Source organism: Protopterus annectens, chromosome 8.part0, assembly GCF_019279795.1.
Source record: "Protopterus annectens isolate FY-2018-M chromosome 8.part0, PAN1.0, whole genome shotgun sequence".
Lineage (NCBI taxonomy): Eukaryota > Metazoa > Chordata > Ceratodontiformes > Protopteridae > Protopterus > Protopterus annectens.
The window spans coordinates 1,002,422,809-1,002,442,828 of NC_056741.1; the positions used below are offsets into that span (position 1 = coordinate 1,002,422,809).

The 20,020-nt window shown below is 39.2% G+C and overlaps 1 protein-coding gene across 1 annotated transcript in view; it reads left to right on the forward strand.

Moving 5' to 3' along the window:
• Positions 1 to 16,384, forward strand: part of LOC122808385 (alpha-tectorin-like) — a 209,722-nt gene extending 193,338 nt beyond the window's left edge. Inside the window, exon 12 of the mRNA XM_044079351.1 lies at positions 15,809 to 16,384. Within this exon, the coding sequence (XP_043935286.1) occupies positions 15,809 to 16,384 (576 nt within the window). The remainder of the gene's footprint in view (positions 1 to 15,808) is intronic.
• Positions 16,385 to 20,020: the final 3,636 nt, after the last annotated feature.

A 20,020-nucleotide genomic window follows, 5' to 3' on the forward strand; every position in this document is an offset into this window, starting at 1 on the left:
ATCAAAGTGGCCAATATATTTTAAGGCGAACTTAAATGGTTGTAAGAACAGTGCTCACCTATGTAGTTTATTATTCCTAACCCGTTGCTTATGTAGCCGTATTAGGAGTCATGGTCAGTGGTAGCCGGTGACTTCAAATTAAAGGGGGGCTGCAGGAGAGAACTGAATGGGTGGGGACAATGGGAAGGGATGTGGCCAATTAGAAAGGGGTGGAGCTATGCTCAAAACCACAACTGGAACTTTAATTAAATACGCTGCCCTGGGTGCCAAACTGTTATTATGAGAGTCCAATCAGACAAAATGAAGTGTAGAAGAAAAAATATTTCAATGCATTGGCTACATGACAGCTTACTTAATATATAGATGTAAACGCAAAGGTTGTGAGGCATAAAAAAATAAATTACTTTTTAAATACATTACTGGAATGCCAGTCAAAGTAAAGTATAAAAAAAAAGCAAGCAGCACTCAACTCAAACCACTTCTCCTTGCACTGCAGTTCTAATTATAATTTATATTCAGCTTTATACAATTACCAAGTAACATGCTGAAAGTAGCAATCTCTGTGATAACCCCACTTGTAAAAATGTTTCTTATCCAAAAAAGACCTGCTACCTGACAACAACTATCTACTGGTTTCATGGGGAAGACATGATCAAAGTAAAAAACGAACAGCAAACAAGAAACAAGATAAATTGCTTAAAGGATTATTGCACAAGTTATGGACCACGCATGATAGATTGGCAGTTTAGTTTATGGGTAAAGCCTGCAAAGATGACTGCAAGTCTCCAACAAATGTAATGAGCTTCTGAAAATACTGTAATCCTATCCTTTATTACAAATACTGTCATATGTATTTTAATACCTATGGCTTATACGTTATCTAGCTATGTAAATATTCTCTGCATGGCAACAACAAAAAGGCTTTCAATGTTGGTAATTATTTAACAGTATGCTTATTAAAGCTTACTTGCATATTACAATCTCTGACAAGCTTACCTGATGGTCATGAAAGCGTTGCTACTTAGACACAGAGCAACAGGGCACTGCGACAGTATGCATTTTCTGAATAATAAGAAGCATAAATCAACAGTATAAAAATATGACAGAAAACCAGAACATTCTGCAAAATCAAGGACAGATGAAAAGTCACTGTCGTACTTATGTCTATCTTGGATGGGTGAATATTCTGCACACTTACACTACATAACTGCTCCTTGCCTTGCTTGGACACATCAGGAGTCTCTACATGTGAGAGTGGGGTGCAACAAGTACGTCACAATTTGAAATGTCACTGGCTGACGGTGATGGCTGTGATACTCATACCTCTCAACCTCAGAGCAACAAATCTGGACAAAGCCATACAAAGAAGTGGGACACAGGCCCAAAAATAATGGCAATTTTTAAATATTGCTCTTATAAACTTAGAAAGATAATAGAATAGTAATAGGTCTTGCATTAGTATGAATTTTCTGAAGGGAATGAAATCTGAATCTCAAATGTCTGCCATTATTTTCTAACTTCAGTCTTTAATGATTTGACACTAATTTGCCAGAAAACCACAATTTTATGAAAAACGGACCAAAAATGTGATGCAAAATTATAAAATTGCCACACAATACAGCTGGGAACCTGTCAGAGAAAGGACACATTTTTAAAATTAGTACTGTTAATTTGAGCAGCTGACAAAATAAGAGAATCTACATGCATTTCTGAAATAAAAGTAATCTATAACTCTGATCATTACAATTATTTATAATTGTAAACCCTCCATGTTTTCTTCCAAAATTTTCATTTTGTGGGGGGATTATCAGGAGGAGAGCAAAATTTTGAGCCAAAATTGTGGACAGCTGAGAGGTTTGGATATTCCTAATTCTATAAAGCAATTTATTTGCATGTACCTCTCAACCTCTTAATGAGGAAAATCTGGACAAGGCCAAATATATTGGGGGAACTTACAAACAGTACTAAAAATTGCTCTTGTATAAACTTAACACAGTTGATAGAATAACAGATCTTGCTTTAGCATGCATTTTTCTGAAAGTTATGATGTCTGAAACTCAATGTCTGTCATTATTTAATGACTTCCTTCCCAAATGATTTGCCAGAAAACCACACATTTTATGAGGAACAAACCAAAAAAAAGCAAAAATCTATTAATTTTGCAAAAATCTGGACAGTTGAGAGGTATAGTTCAGATGGGACTGTCTTTGATTTTGCTGACCTTCCCCCCCTTACAAAATCATGGTCGAATGGAGCCTCCCCCTGCAGCAATTCCAATGTCCCATTCCTTGGTTATTTTGCCCCATTTACCATAAACACTGTAATATGCATACTGCTTTACTTCTGCAATGATTTGGATTTCATTTGAAAGTTTTATTTTACATTTTACAGCACAAACACTAATAGATATCTGCTAAACAAAACAATGCAGTCTCACAATGAAAATAGACTTAGCATTAAAACTTTTCTGTCCTTGAAATTCACATACATTGAAACAGCATTGAAACCCACATTCAAAGAAAATACATTTTGCCAGTGGCAGAGAAAGATTAACTTTGGCCTGTTTTCAAATCATAGGCCCTTGCACATGAAACATACACATGCTCTTTGATACACCTTCCTGATTGTATTAAATTATATTCCTTGTACAATACAGTACAGTTGTTAGAGGGTGTTTTAAATTTATTGTTTTGAACATTTTTCCAGTAAACAATGAAAAAAATGCATGCACTAATAATGACAAAACTGCCCAGTTCAGAACATTTCCATCATAAAAGTCTACTCAAACTTCTACAATCCACCAGTATCAGTAAATATGCACAATCTCTGAAGAAGTAAAAGTCATCAAAATAATTCCACATTGAAGAGATCTGTAACTAATGAAGAGGTTGCTGCTAGCAAACAACTTTATATTTCATTGTTTCATCTACAAAAAGTGCCTGTTGCCCTTGAGGAATAAATTTCTAGTAATATTGCAATAGAGAATGGATGGCAAACTGATAACACATTCATAGTTACTAGGTATCTTCGCCAAAAAGGACTGCAGTATCCACCCCCTTTACAACACAGTACAGTATCAGCAATGCATCTACCTACTGTGAGAGTAGAGCCCACAGCCTTCTGCATCAAAAGCAAGTACACTACCTGTTGTGCTATTAACAATGCAAGCTGACTTAGCATAAGCAGCACTAAACTTTTGTTCCCCTGCAGCTTTCAGCTCCTTGTAAAATCTACTCAACACTCAGCTGTACCTCTGAACTTTGCAGCACAAGAAATCTGGAAAAAGCCAAAATTTATTGGGGGGGGACAAAAGCCCCAAAACCAAGGACACACTTTAAACATCGCTTGTATAATGTTGGAAAGTTGCTAGAATAAAATGTTTTATTACCATCATACATTGCACTGCTAAGTCTTGAACCCAGGACCCTGTGCAAAACAGTCAGAGCAGCATACCATTATGCCAAATCAGCTATTTTACAAAAGAGAGGAAGACTTAAGCTTAAATGGCTACCATTTAGTGAATTCAGTTATCATCATAGCTGTCAACCTCTTAGCACAAAACACCTGAACAAAGTCAATAATGGGGGAAAACAGCCCCCAAACATGTTCAGTAAATTCAGTACTCACCATAGCTCTCAACCTCTTAGCAAAAAACACCTGGACAAAGCCAGTAATGGGGGAATACAGCCCTCAAATATATTCAGTGAATTCAGTTCTCACCATAGCTCTTGACCTTAGCAGAAAACACAAAAAACCTGGATGAAGCCAATAATGGGGGAATACAGTCCCAAAAATAGGGACAAATTTCAAATATCCATATTATAAACTCAGAAAATTGCTAGAATAAAATGTTTTGTGTTGCCATGTTTTTTCTGAAGAATATGAAGTCTGAAATTCAAATGCCTGTCATTTTTATTTATTTAATATTTGTTAACCAGGAAAGTCTGACCTGGAATAAAAGTCAATTTTCAGCAGAGGCCCAGGGAGAAATAGTCCAGACACATGTCTTTGTAAGATGGGAAGACACCAGAGCAAACTCACACAAACACAGGGATGACATGCAGACTCCACACAGAAGGCACCCTAGTCAAGAATCAAACCAGGGAACCTATAACTGTCAGGCAACAATGCTACCACTGCACTACTGACTGTGTAAGGCAAAAAAACATACCCAAACCACAGATTTTATAAGGAACAGAACAGAACAAATATGAGGCAAACATCTGCAAACATTTTACAAATGGTGGTGGGTAGGGAATTCAGGCTCTTGCCACCTGTACCCAAGGTACAGGATTCTAGCCCACCACCATGTATACTGAGTTATCTCTAGCTACCAGTATATAGCAACTGGGGCATGTAAAGAGTCTTAAACTCTGCTTTAAATCATCTAAAAGCCTTACCTTGAGGTTTGCTGCTCAAATTCAGCCCTATTAATCCTTTCTCGTCATGTTAACTACATATTCATAACCTTTATTTCGTATTACTTGCACTGTATTCTTACATCTGGGGCACAGTGTTTTGTTATCTGTATAGAATATGTAATTCACATTTATGGTGCTTTAAGGCCTACAGGATTGTAATGAATTTTGCCTTTTATAAACTGAACTGATCTCATGCCTTTATACCACAGTTTTTCCAGACTGTAGTAAATACATTACAAAAGTGTCTGTTCTTTCTTTTTTTTTTTTTTTTTTGCATTTCATTTTTTTTTATATTTAATGCATATAATTATTACTACTGTTAACTTCAAAATATTGCTCTGTCATTTTGACTTTAGTATTCCGAGATCCTTAAATTATCTTATGCATAAATATACTTGCACATTCTGATGACAGAATGAATGGACACCACTGCAAATATGCCTGTTATTTATATGCAGTAAAAATAACTCTTAAATTTATAAAATAGAACTAATACACTCTGTTTGCTTTTCATCATACTATTCTCATTTAGAGAACTAAATAGGAGGCATAAAGAACTTTTCATTACTTCAACTTTATTATTAGGAATTGCAGAATAAGACTGAATAAGAAAAAAACTGATAAAATATAAAAGTAATCATACTCTTTCTCACCACACACACACCCACCAGTACCTGACTTCAGTTGAGTGTTCATGTTCTTCTGCAGTATCCAATATCAGTTCCCTGCTGAGTCCATTTCCCGAGTCCTGCACCAGCTAACGGCTGGTTCCCTGTAGGCGCAACTTGAAAAATGATATGGTGCTGCTTACTGTGATGAATTTGAAGTCTTCTTAAGACACTCAGTCTTGCTGGCTGGATTCTGCTGGAATCAAAGTCTGGTTATAGTTGCATTTACAGTCTTGTTGCACACATAAGCTTGCAGAATATACACTGATAAAAGAATATACTTTGCAGCACACAACTGTCCCGCGCAAGCTAATGGCTGGTTTCCATTTCCCGAGTCCTGCGCAAGCTATTGGCTGGTTTCCTGTAGGTGCAACTGTCCCGCACAGGCTGGTTTTCCCGGTGAGAGTAGGCTCCAGCCTGCAGATGATGCAGTGGGGAGTTCTTCCATTCTATGCGGTTGTCACCGCATAGACTTTTGGGAATCTGCAGGGCAGAGATGCCTTCCCCCCTATCCGGACTGCTGACACAGCAGTCTAGAGTTCTGTTGAGTTCCAGGAACTCCAAGCACGCATGGGCAGAAATTCGGGACTTGTGATTTTTTTGTTTTTTTCTTCTACAGTTCCGGGACTCGCAATTTCTTTTTGTTTTTGTTTTTTTCTTCTTTTTACAGCTGGGGGGCTGCAGTCCTGCAGCCCTATAGCACGAGCCACCCCTGGTCATGGTATGGGAGTAGTGTAAAGTCCTGGCCTAGTACATATTATAGTAATGAAAACACCCACTTGATTTTCATGCATTCTTCACTAGTGGAATCATTTGCTTATGTCCTCCTTAACTTAAGACTCACAAAACACATGGGATATTCTTCTCTCTCAAAAGCTTCTGATAGAACTACCCCTACACCTACGTCTGATACAAAATGTCTGTTTAAATATGAAGATAATAAAAAAGGTTCTGAACATAATGTTTCCTTCAACTGCTTAAAACACTGCCTGCCTCTAGTACTTACTTTACTTTAAGAGGCATGTTCCATTTTGTCAAACTTGTAACAGCATTCTGTAGTTCCAAAATGGGGTACAAATTGTTGATAGTACTCAGCTAACCCTAACAATGCTTTTATTTGTTTCTTAGTGCCTAAAATAGGCCAGTTTCTAATTGTTTCTAACTTTTCTTTCTGGGGCTTAACAATCCCTCTACTGATTACATAAAAAGAAGTGATGTACTTAGCGTAATGTTCCATTGTCCATTTTCATTCTTCCTCAACTAATGGGATTGGATCCAATTCTTTGATCCAACTTGGTCATTTTACTAGCTTGTTGCCACCCACAAACTCTCTCCCTACCCATAATGCACCACCCTTAACATCCCTCAGATCCATACCTCTCAACCTCTTAAGAGCATGAAATCTGGACAATGCCAAAAATAATGGGGGGACAAAGGCCAAAATATGGAGAGATTTTAAATTTTGCTCCTAGAAACTTAGAATGTTGATAGAATAACAAGTCTTGCACTAGTATGACTTTTATAAAGGATATGAAGTCTAAAACATAAATTTCTGTCATTTTCTGATTTCAGTCCTGAATGATTTGACAGTGATTTGCCAGAAAACCACATTTTTTTGAGAAGACTTGAGAATGACCATTGTGTTGCTCAGATCTTGTTTGCAACTTGACAGGAAGCTTATAAAAGAAGTACTATAACTGGAGTTTATGCTCAGATCTTGTTTGCAGCTTGACAGGAAGCCTATAAAAGAAGTACCATAACTGGAGTTCAACACAAAGGGCATCTGTGTCCTGAAGTACCTCATTCCTCCAGAAGTCAGTTATGAAATATGGAGGGGGATGGTGTGTGGGAAGTTGAGGAAGAATGAAAATGGACAGCACAGATGGAACTTTATGGTAAGTACATAACTTCTTTATCTGATGTTGTCTACTTTCATTTATTCCTCAACTAATGGGACAGATTCCCCAGCTACCTAAATTCCTGGGTGGAGTCTAAGGAAGGATATTCCTGACTACAGCTCAGCCAAAGGCTGCTCTTCCCCGTGAGATCAAATCTAGTATGTAATGAGAGGTAAAGGTAGGAGGATTTGACCAAGATGCAGGTGCACATATATCATCCATAGAAGCTCTAGATTGGAATACAGCAGAAGTTGCCATAGGGCTGGTTGAATGAGCCTTTAATGGTTTTGGTAATGGAAGATTCAATTTGTTATAGATAAAGAATATGCAATTTGTTAGCCATCTAGCTAGAGTTACTTGTGCAACAGATTCACCCAATTTATGATGTGCAAAGGAAACCAACAACTGATCCATCTTTCTAATCTCTTTATTCTGACTAGGTAGAAATGTAATTGTCTATGAACATCCAGTAAGTACGGCAGTGTCTATATTACCTGATCAAATGTTTAGGTTAGAAAATACATAAATGTCGATCTGGTAATATCGAAAAATTAAAACAGCAAATGGCCGATTTAATGTAGGGAGTGAATGCTCTCGGCGGCAAAAAAAACAAAAATTAAACCAAAATGAAGTGGGGGGTTCACCCCCATACCCCCGATGTGGGGAGCTATGCCCCCCACACCCCCAAACTAAATATACCAACTCCAAGATCGCTCTACAGTGGGGAAAGGGGCAAAATCTGCATAATGGCCAAGGGAATTCTTTCCCTTTGTTAAATCGGTCATTTGCGATTTTTTGCTTTTGCTATTACCAGATCGACATTTAGGTATTCGCTTACCTAAACTTTTGACCAGTTAATAGGAGCCCAGTACAGCATATATTCCCCTTTACTGGTATATTGTGAGAAAAATACTGACAAGTTAATGGATTGGTTAATATTGGATTCTGACACTACATTAGGAAGGAAGGAAGCATTAGTATGTAAAGTGACCCTATCCTTATGAAAAATCAAATATGGGTGCTTCGAAGATAATGCCTGACATTCTGAAATTCTTCTAGCAGAAATAATTGCTACTAAAAAGACAGTTTTCCATGTCAAAAATGTAAGATCACTTTTATCTGCAGGTTCAAATGGGAGAGTCTATTTAGGCTTGCAATACCAAATTTAAATCCCATGGTGGCATGGGGTCTTTATATGGGGGTATTATTAGAAGAGCACCTTTCAGAAATATGCTTGGCACAGTTTAGAGGAAGCCAGGGAAGAATTTTGAAATCCCACATGAAAGTTATAGATTGCTGTGAATTGAAATTTAATAGCTGATGAACTAGCACCCCCATTAAACAAACTCACCAAAAATTCTAGAACAGACTGAATTGGAGCTGAGAAGGGGTCTATCTGATTCTGTTCTGCCCAATAAACAAACCTTCTCCATTTACTCCTGTAGATTTTCCTACTAGAAGGTTTATGGGACAATAAAAGTATGGAACAAATAGGGGAAGAAAGCATCGGCTAACTGGCTATTAAAGAAATTAGAGAAACCACGCTGTAAGTTTGAGATTTGAGATATCTGGGTGAACCATGCCTATCTGGTGAGACAGAAGGTCTGGAACTGGATCTAGAATCCAAGGTGGGTATAGTAGATGAGGAAAAAAGAAGGGGAACTAAATCTGCCAAGGCCAGTAAAGTGCAATGAGGATGATTTTACTCTTCAACTGGGCTGTTTTCTGAAGGAATTAGGGGGGTTGAAGGATAAGCATACAGAAGACCAGGGGGACAGTTGTGAAGCAGAGCATCTCTCAGTGATTCCCCAGGTGGGGGATTACAGCAAAGAAGCTGCTGCACTTGTTGTTTAGGGGAAATGCAAAAAGATCACAGCACAACTGGCCCCACTGACTTAAAATCATTTCCGTCACTTTGTTGTTGAGAGACCACTCGTGAAGTAGTAAAATGGACCTGCTCAGTTTGTCTGCTATCACATTGGACTTCCCTGTAATATGCATTGCTATTAGAAAGTGGTTGGAAGATATCACCCATTGCCACACTCTGAGGGCTTCTCGACACAGGAGATAAGATCCAGTTCCTCCATGCTTTTTGATGTACCAGACTGCTGTCATGTTGTCTGTCTGGACTGCAATTGTCCCAAGGGGAAAAGAGTCCTGGAATGCCTGCAATGCTAAGAGCACCACTCTCATCTCTAGAACATTGATATATGAAGGTTGGCCTGTACAGGGGACCAAGTGCCTTAGATTGTTTTCCCCAGGAAGTGCCCCCCCCCAATCTGGGAAGCGTTCGAGATCAGTATGGCCTTGGCTGATGGATGATGAAAGGATGACCTTGTAACAGCTGATCTGACTCCACCAAGAAAGGTATTGTTTGCACATTTGGGTTATTCTCATCTTTGCAGACTTGGGCTGAGAAAGAATAAACCACTGTGTTGCTAGCATCCACTGATGTGGAATCCTGCTAAAGGCATTAAAATTACTGCTGCTGATATTGATCCCAGGGATTGCAGAATCAATCAGGTTGAAATTCTAGTACTGCAAATTATTTTCCTGCCTTGCATAGTTATAGTTTGCACTCTTGATAGAGAAAAATAAGTTACCATAGATACTGTGTTGAACACTATTCCTATGAATTACAATGTTTGGGTTGGTTGCAAATGAAACCTGTAGTAATTTATAGCTATTCCAAGAAGCAAACTCGTCTATAACACCTGATTCCAAGCTTCTATCAATCGATGCCTGGTCAGGGCGGTAATAAGCCAGTTGTCTAAATATGGAAAAATCTGGAATCTTTGCAGTATTAAGTGAGCTGCAACCACTGACATGCACTTGGTAAATACCATGGGGACTGTGGTGATGCCAAAGGGCAGTGCTCTGAACTGGTAATGGCAGGCTTCAAGACAGAAGTGTAAGTACCTTCTGGATAGTCTGTTCATCTTTATGTGATAGTATGCATCCTGAAGATCGTTTGAGCACATCCAGTCATCTTTGCCCAGAAAGGGCAGAATGGACTGAACCATGACCATCCAGAATTTTGTGTATCAAACTGACTTCTTCAAAACACTGAGATCCAAAATTGGTCTTCAGTCCTCCCTTTTCTTTGGCACTAAAAAGAATCTTGAGTAAGTTACGGATTCTATCTGATCTGGTGGGACCTCTTGGATGACTTTTTTCTAGCAGCTTTTGGATTTCTAGTGCTACTACTTTCCTCTGATTGTGTGGAACATCAAGAATTTATCTGGCTATTGGAGGAGGTAAGGAAAAGGGGATTATATAAGCTCTGGAAATAATTCTCTGCACCCAAATGTCTTTTGTTATACTTAGCCAGGCTTTCTAGTGTAGAGATAAGCAACCCTTGACAATCAGGCTTCCATTCAGGAGCAATGAAAGGGTTTGCCTGAAAAGGAATCTCTAGACACCTAGCGTTGCAGGCCTCCTCTGCCACAGGGATGTCATCATCCATTATTGCTCCTCCCTCTGCCTCTGGGGGAATAAATGCCATGCGTGTCCTGGAAAGGACCCTGAGATTTTCTGAACCACACTTTTTGACCTCCCCTTTGATTCTGGAAAAAGACCTTCGAAGGGTTGAAAAACACATGCCCACTGCAGAGAGGGTTTTTCCATGTTTCTCTCACCTGGACAGTGTGTCCTTTACTGTGGGGCCAAATAAAAAAGTGCTGACAAAGGGAGCATTAATGAATGGCAACTTGAAGAACTCCACAAAATCCTGATGGAAATGTGTGAACCCACAGCCATTGCAGTGAGTAAGATAAGCCTCATGGAAAAATCGAATATAGCCTGTAGTGCAGCCAACTGAGACTACTGAAGATTGTGGCTCAGCAGTTCCAGTTCCAGAAAGAGATTTGGATAACTCTTTTTAATCTCTTTGTAGCCTAGTAAAATGTGCTAAATAGTTCAGCAATCTAACTGCAAAAGTCGCTGAAGCATAAACACAATTCCTAAATCTGTCTATCGCCCTTGACTCACTATTAGGAGGATGGACAGAGGAAATGTGTTCAGTGAGTTCCTTTTTTGTAGCCACTGCTACAACCATGGCATCTATTGGAACCCCTTTAATCCAATATTCCTGGCCTATTGGTGGAGGCAGAATCCTGTCTGGTCTCTTGGAGATTAGCTCAATTGTATCAGGTTTCTTCCACTCCCACTTGAAGATTAAAGCAATAAGTTCCTGCTGGTGGAGTAACCCAGGAGGTAGATGGGCCAGTACCAAATGCTTCCAGAAATATTGATTCCTCATGAGAAGGATCTTGGGAAGACCAGCCACTCCTTTGTTTTAGGATTGCAAGAATGTCTCCAAATGAAATGTCATCAGGTGGGGATTTTGAGGACCACTCCCCTTCATTGAAATCAATATCCTCAGTGATTGACTCCTGAAGAGAGTCCAAGTGCTTCCTTTTGCACCTTTTCTTCCTAGGGGCTTTCTCAGTGGGTTGGTCCAGTGAAGTATCAGAAGATCAAAATATCCTGCTAGGCAGACTAGAAACTTTGGGCTGGCTGTCCCTGTGGGGTAAAATGTTGACCGTGGTGTAAATTCATCTGAGAAGTAGAGGGTGGACCTAAGTGGGAAAGACTCATCTGACCTGCTGGAGCAGCGAACAGTCTCTTCACTACCTCAAAGGCAGACCGCCCTGGGGAGAAGGAAGCCAGTAGAGCTGAGATAGCAAGTTAATGGCTTGTCACCTCCATCCCCCCAGAAAAATCCACCCAAGGTGGAAGCTGGAGCTGAGCTGTTTAGTACTGAAGCTCTGAGAGGAAGAGATGGCTCCAAAAACCTAGAAGTCAACTCCATTCTCTCAGATCCAACAGGGAAGCTTCACCTCTGAGAGTTATCCGACTCCAAGGATATCGGAGCCAGTGCACTCAGAACAATGGTCAGATCTGAAGACAATGTTCTATCTTTGCATCCAAACCAGATGGACCCAGAAGACTCAGATCTGAGGGATCTAAAACCAGAGGCTGAATTAGAGAAGGAGCTGTTTTCGATAGAGTGGCAGATAGCTGGACTTCCTGACCTGAAAGGGTAGGAACCATGAGAACTCCCTTCTGAATTTGCTCTGTAAAAAAATTCATCATCCTCTCCACATCTGCTTCCTTGAGACTCCTGGAGGAATGACAGGATACCAGGGACAGTGATTTTGAGTGCTTCTCTAAAAAGGGACAAGGCACCCTGGAAGGAACCAGATTCTGGCTTGGTGAATAGGTAGTCCTTGGTAAGGGCTTCAGATCTAAAGATGTAGGATCCAAAATATGTTTGGTAAGATCCAAGGCTGCAGTATTTGAAGTATGAGTGCTTAGATCTTATGATGGTTGAATCAGACGTAGCTTTGGATTCAGTTTTTATTTCTTCTTGATTCAGAAGAGGTAGAGGCTGGAGAATCCAAGGATCTAGACCTTTTTGATGGCTCTTTACATTTATGTTTATGTTTGGAGGACTGAACCCCAACACTGGTTTCAGAAAATGAAGATGGCAATAATTCCTTTAAAATCAGCTTATTTTTCCTGTCTGCTAAAGCTCGGGGTTGAACCACAACAAATACTGCAGTCCTGTTTTAAGTGTTCCAGTCCTAAACAGTAAACACAAAAATTGTCAGCATAAGAAAAAGGCAACTTGTGCACACACTTTTCACATTTTTTTTAAACCTGCTGGATGTTTCTCAGACATATTCCTGGTTAAGAGAGAGATAACAGTTAAAGTAAACCTTTTTTTTTTCTTTTTAATATGCAGAAAAGTTTTACACTGAAAGTGTAAGGAAGAAAACTGTAGAAATGGCTTAAAATAAAAAATGACGATTAAAGATTAAAGAAATAGTCTTTTGTAGATTTTTTTAAAAGGAAAACTGAAAACTTTACTTATCTCTCACTGAAGACTCAAGAGCTGAAGGCGACCACATCTAAATGCTAAAGCAGCAAATGAGATCTGAGAGATGTTAGGGTGGTGCATTATGGGTAGGGAAGAAGCTTGAAAGTTTGTTGGTGGCCACAAGCTAGTAAAATGGCTGAGTTGGATCTGATCATATCCAATCCCATTAGCTTAAGAATGAATGAAAATGGACATCAGATCATAAGTATTTTACCTCTGTCATGTCAAACTTGTTCTTGCAGGCATTACCAGTCGACCTGGCTTTTCTCAAAGAATCTAACACATCATGTACCTTAGCGAGATGAGAGTCATTGTCCTCTAAGTACATTAATACATGTTCTAGGTAAGCAGCAGCCATGGGGTTTTAAATTCTTTCCAGAACTCTCTGAAAGGTTGCATATGCAACATATAGCCCAAAAGAAAAGGGCAAAATATTGAAATAAGCCATTTGGTGTCAGAAAATCTATATTTTCTTTGACTTTAGCCATTAAAGGGATTTACCAGTATACCTTTGTTAGAACCAATGTAGTTAAAAACCTTCACTTCTACAACCTTTGTATGAGTTAATTTACCTGAGACATTGGGTAGCTATCAAATTTTGTCATGCCATTTAGCTTCCTAAAATTATTATAGAATCTAACTGTTCCATTACATTTGAAGACCAACACTAGGGAGCTGTCCTACTCAATCTATGAGTCCCTTATCATCCTCGTCTTAAGCATTTTTGTACCTCCTCTTACACTGTTTTTTTGAAAATTAACCTTCTGCCCTAAAATGGTCTTGGTATGGTTCTGAATCAAGTTTATTTTGTCAGGAAGCTCTGAAAACACTTCATTATTTCTTTAAAGTAAATCCATTATTTCTTGTTTCTGTGGTGCACTTAGTGTTTCATCTACCTCCACTACAGGCAGACACGTTAGTGTACTTTCTAAATCAGGTTTATCTACAACTATTTACAACTGTCTGAACTAGCAAACTTTGATAAGTTTACTCCCTTGTTAGAAAACTGATACTATTACTTCTGCATGATGCATTTCCAAATTTCAGGTATTGCTGGTTCATCCTGTTTATCCACAAAGACTGAATTTTCCTGCAAAGCAACTTTTCTTTCCTTCAATCTCAAAGTTGCATTTGTTAAGAACTCTTAGTCACTCAACCATTTACAAGTTTTCTTACCAGCCTATTTTAACTCTTGGGTACTAAATACTTCATATTGTGGATACTCACCTTTAGCTTCATACTGTTAGTTGTACAGATCACCATGGGTTCAGTCCCAGTTTTTTGAAAATAATAGCTTGAGTTAGATGCTGCATGTTTCTCATAAGAGTCAGACTACATTAATTGTATTTTAGTTAATGTTTAGAGGGTGGTCTGACCTTGCACTATTTTAGAGAAGTAACGAGTACTGACAGGCAGTGTAAAACCTGACAACTTTCTCTCTGAAGTGCAACAATCTTGGATTGAGTACCAGAAAGTAAAGGGGTGCTGGGAGGGACAAAGTCCCCCACAGCTTCAAAAATACTTTTCTCTTTGCCATGTTCCTGTAACATGTTTAAGTAAAGATATTTTGTAAATGTGTGTACTTAAACTGTCATTGATATGAATTTGGATGTACTGAGAAGAAAAAGTGAATCTCCATTATGCAAACAGAACAGACACTTTTCCCAATGAATAGCAGGTATTTTATACTTTGCCAAGCCAGAAGGAAAAAGGTTGTGTTCAATTAGGGTTGATCTGGCCAGCTATCTAACTGCCATCCTGCTTTGACAAACATGGCATAGCCTGAGGTAGCTCTAAAGTTCCACAAAGATAGTTTATAATTCCATTGCCTTCTTTCTGAACATGTCTGAGGATGATAACTATATGGTAGCTACATAGGTCACCTAACATACATTTGCCAGACACTGCAAGCTAGACATTTTACCCTCCTCATAAATGTGCACATGGATGACATAGTATACATTATGCATGTTTGCCAAGCACTGCAAGTTAGGGATACTGAGTCCAGACCTTCTCCACAGTGATTCTACACAACACAATTCCTGGGTCCAGCTGACAATGAACTTGTTTGTAGTAATGTTTAGCAGTCTAAGGTACTAGCGTCCTGTTTCCCAAGTGCAACACAGTCAGACTCACTTGTTATGTGAGATACTCACCATAATCATGGATCTGTATAATGACAGTCTGGCAGCAAGTGACTTCTCTCCCTCCTGTGCCCTGGGATCTTCATATAAATTATTACAAACTGACTTGGACTTCCTGGTGAATCTCATGATGCAATATGTGCCTAGGATATATTCCTTTTACTTGACAATAGCAAAGGGATGAAATCGATGCAACAGAAAGGGACCAAGAAAGTCATAAGGTTATTGGTGCAGCCAATAGATAATCGGATAACATCAGGAGAGAAAGAGTTTACAAAACTGATATTCACAACATGGGAACAACTCCCGCTTGTGACTTGTGATGCTGCCAGAATATCAATGTACAGATGCAGGGTTATGGTAAAAACCTTACCTAATAATTGCTTATTGCTTCTTCTATATTTTTCATACTTCATTGATCACATGTACTTAAGGAGTACTGCTAAATCTGCAAATGTTAATTTAAAAATGATCATGTCAGAATTTTGTGGACACAGGCTGGTACTATGAGCCTGTCTGATGCATCTAAAAAATGGAGGAAGAAAGTAAAAGGGGAATCTATGCACATCAGATTACAATGTTCATGAGAAGGTATTGTATGTGATACATGAAAAGGTAACTGCTGTAAGGTAACAGACTGAAAAAGAGTTATGTAACATACTTTTAATAATCAGCAACATAACATGCAAAACTTTTACCTGAAAAATAGTATTTTTATAGTGTTCTTTAATATTTGTAAAATGCAATACATTGTAAAATGTGTTAACTATTCTGACATGACATTTTTTTACAGGTGAATGGAATAATTGTAAACCTTCCTGTAAACCTCTTTAATGGACAGATAACCATTTATCAGAATGGAATACATACAGTCCTGCAGAGCAGTATTGGACTAACTGTTGCATATGATATGAGTTCTGCTTTGTCTGTCAATGTCAGCGCTGTGTACAGAGGTAAAACTTGTGGACTGTGTGGTAACTTCAATGGAGATATAGCAGATGATTTCATCTTACCCTCTGGCTCCCAAGTCAGTGATGTGTTCCTGTTTGCTTCAGAATGGAAAACGCAGGACAGAAGCAGAGCTGGCTGCAGTAATGGCTGTCAAAATTCATGCCCTGTATGTTCACCTGAGCTCCTCCCCCAGGCTACAGCTAGCTGTGGAATTATAACTGATGTCTATGGACCATTTGCGTTATGTCATTCACAAGTCAGTCCTGATCCTTACGCTCAGAACTGCATCTACGATGTTTGCCTTTCTGAAATGAGTAGTGCTGTTGTATGTCAGTCAATTCAGGCTTATGTGGGTGCCTGTCAAGCAGCAAATGCAACAGTTAACAACTGGAGGAATGAAACATTCTGTGGTAAGTAATATATATATGCAGTTGCATGCACTTATAATTTCTTTCAATATTAATGCCAAAAATATATCGAGATCAGCACTTGGACTAATACCTAATGTTGTCACATTAATATATTGCCATATTTATAATAAGTTCATCATTCTTACTGCACTGGTATTTATCTTTTATGTCTGAGCCATGTGATATAATCTGTTAGGCAGTTTTAGTCATAGGTATTAACAAGTAATGCAGTAGGATGTGGCAATGATTTTACTGTATGGCTATGCCTTCTCATTAGTTCATTCATATCAAGTCATTAAATTACTTCTTAAGAGCTATTATAAATATGGTATTAATCATGATATTATCATTGCATAAATTTTGTATTTTCAAAATTATTCACAGGCTTTAACCTTGGGTCCCTCTGCCCAGGTTTTGTGTTGCTTTTCATGAGTTAGACGTGATAGTTTGAATTCTCAGCTAGAAAACATTAGTTCAAACCCGGCTATGTGAATAGTATTGCAATATTAAAATTTTGACTGTCCTCACAGGTAACTTTGCCTCCTCTACCCACTAATGTAGTTATTGCTATGCCTAAGTTATTGCAACTCAGATTAAAAACAAGGGGTCTTCTCTGTTACATTGATTCCCAACCCCCATAAGCACATTCCCTCAGTCTGAAAATCACAAAACTATTGATATAATGGTTCACTGGACCATTGCTCAAAGTAGAATCAGTTTTGAGCAGAAACACACAATACCAACACTGAATGAGCCCCTAAAATCCACCCTTAATTTGTTATTCTTACCGCATGGTCACTGTATGCCACTGAAAGAACAATAATGTAAAAATCAAGTAAAGAAACAAAGAAAACATTACTTTCTCTGAGATAGGGCAGTGTTGGGAAGAGAATGAGACAACCAAAGTTAGCAGACACACATTGCTACAATATGTAGGCAGTGAATACACAAACTGCAACCTTGAGCATCAAACCTCCCTCAGTCATATGAAAGGACACCAAAAATAATTACTTGGTCTGTTCACAAATGTGGCTTTGCAACAGTGTTTCTCTTTTCTGTAAACCAAATAGCTGCACAATTTTTGTTTTCATGATGTGCGACGCATTTTTGCAAATCATGTGTAAGACACAGCCCCATACTTTCTGTAAAGTGAAAAAATCTTTAAGGTGGCCCCCAGCAGGCATAAAAAATGTCCTTACTGCAATGAAAATTTAACATGAAGGCAACCACTTGATGTACAAGTAAGCAAACAGCAGACATACTTGAAGTGATGCTGTGCTACCCAAGTGAAATTCTCTTTTCTCCAATGTTCAGCAGTCTTGTACCTGCTATATTAAGTAAAAGTATGGGGCTAAAGCACCCTGTATGGGAATGTGAGGAGGTGGGTTCTAACCCATATAAAAACAAAAGGTGAGTGGGATTTTTTGTGACTATCAATTTACAGAGCTTGCTTTATGGAAAACCACATTCATAGCTATTGTTTGCACTCTATCCCTAGCCCCCGACCATTTATTATTAACTATCAGTTGTATTTAAAAGAACTGATAGTCACTGATGCAAGAGAATGGAGATCTATGCAGTAAATTATGTAATAATGAGATATGTCAAAATAAATAATGAATCGGAATATTTTGTTTTCAGATCCTTTATTAGTTTGCTCTTCCAAAGTAACTCTTCAAAAACTGTTAACCCTCTATGACCTTTTATAATACAATAGCACTTAACAGTGATTTTTTATTGAAAACTGAGTCCACACACTGTTATATGCAGCAGTGGGATCCTGTCACCTACAATAAGCAGGCAATGATTCTGGATAGTTACCCTTAGCTGCAAGTTAACTAGTTACCATTTCTGGATATACATATTAACTTGCAGTCCACTTCTAACCTGTGTTTCTAAGAAGAAAAACTTCCCTGCTGACACACCTGATTCTCCAACAACTGATGTATATCACATTAGTGAATAGATCATAGGTTCATAGGTAGGTATTAGGCTATCGGTCCAAGGGCCTATGTAAGCATAGCCAACAAGGTTCCCTGGCTTACTCCACCCAAGAAAGTTATTTTCCTATGCCACTGTCGAGCAGAGACACAGAAGTGATTCCTGGGGTGTATTTCCTATTTCCCATCCACTCATCAATATTTTTCTTGAAGAGTGCTAATGAAGAACTTTGCTTGACATAGATGGGTAGCCTGTTCCAGAGTATGGGAAGTCTCTGGGACAAGAATCTATCCCATCAGCATGTCCTGTTTACTGTGGTGACAAGGTTTATGTCCATAGAGTGTGTAGCTCAGAGGGATTGGGATTTCTTTAGGTGTAGCATGTCCAACAGCTCTGGGTTTGACATAGCTTTATATATTAGGCAGAGATCACCTTGGAGTAGGCGATATGCTATGGAGTAAAGCTGGAATTTTTTGAGGCGGTCAATGTAGGGCATTTGTTTGAGGCCAGTAATCCTCTTTGTGAGGTATTTCTGTGGCCTTTCCAGCTGCTGCAGATGTCTTGTGAGGTACATTCCAAAAGGGGCGTTGTACTCTATAATGGGTCTAATGAGTGTCGAGTAGAGGGGAACAATGACCTCTTTTTTCCTGGATGAGAACCCTTTTATGATGAGGTGTGCCACGTAGAAGGACTTCCTGACTACTCTGGTGATGTGACTATCAAAGGAGAGACTACTGTCCACCTGGGTCCCAAGGTCTCTTATCACACATTCGGTATTAAGTAGATTGCTGCCTATGTGGTAGCTCATGGGTACAGAGTTTTTACCAAAGGGGATGACACTGCACTTTTTCGCATTGAGCTTGAGGCCATGGTTCTGACACCAGGCATCTGTCTCAGCGAGGCCCTTCTGTAGGATGTCCACATCATTTGGGGACTTGACTATGGCTCCTAGTTTGCAGTCATCTGCGAACTTCATTAGCCAGAGGCCTTCTGTGTTAGCCTGTACTTCAGAGAAGTAGATATCAAACAGGAGAGGTCCCAGGATGGAACCCTGTGGTACTCCACTTGTCACTGCTTTGAGGTCAGATTTGGAGTCTGCAACTTTTACAGTGTGGGTTCTATCAGTGAGCCAGTTGGCAACCCATCTTGTGATGTAGGGATTTATACCTAGTTTAGTGAGTTTAGCTATAATTCAAGAATGGAGGATGGTGTCGAAAGCCTTGGCGAGGTCAAGACAGGCTTTGTGAACCACCTTACCCTCATCTACGGCTTTGGTGACTGCCTCAAAGAAGTCGATCAGGTTCAGGAGGCATGATCTGCTTTCACAAACCTAAACTGGGTGGGATCCAGAGCTTGGAGGTTACCAATGTCTTTGTTTATGAGTTACATGATGATACGTTCCATGGCCTTGCAGACCAGGCTTGTCAGGCTAATAGGTTGATAGTTCCCGGGATCAGTGGTGGCTCCCCCTTTGTGGAGTGGGATAACTGTTGCTGTGTGCCATTCAGTGGGCACAAAGCCTGATGTGAGGCTATTATTGAACATGGTGCTTAAGTGAGGAGCCAGTTCGTTCTGAATTTCATGTAAAACGCAGCCTGGGATGTTGTCCGGTCCCATGGATGCTGTGTTTTTGGCTTTAGAGAGTGCAGCTTTTACCTGCATAGTTATGATTAAAGGGAGTCTGCATTCTTCCTGTATAGCTG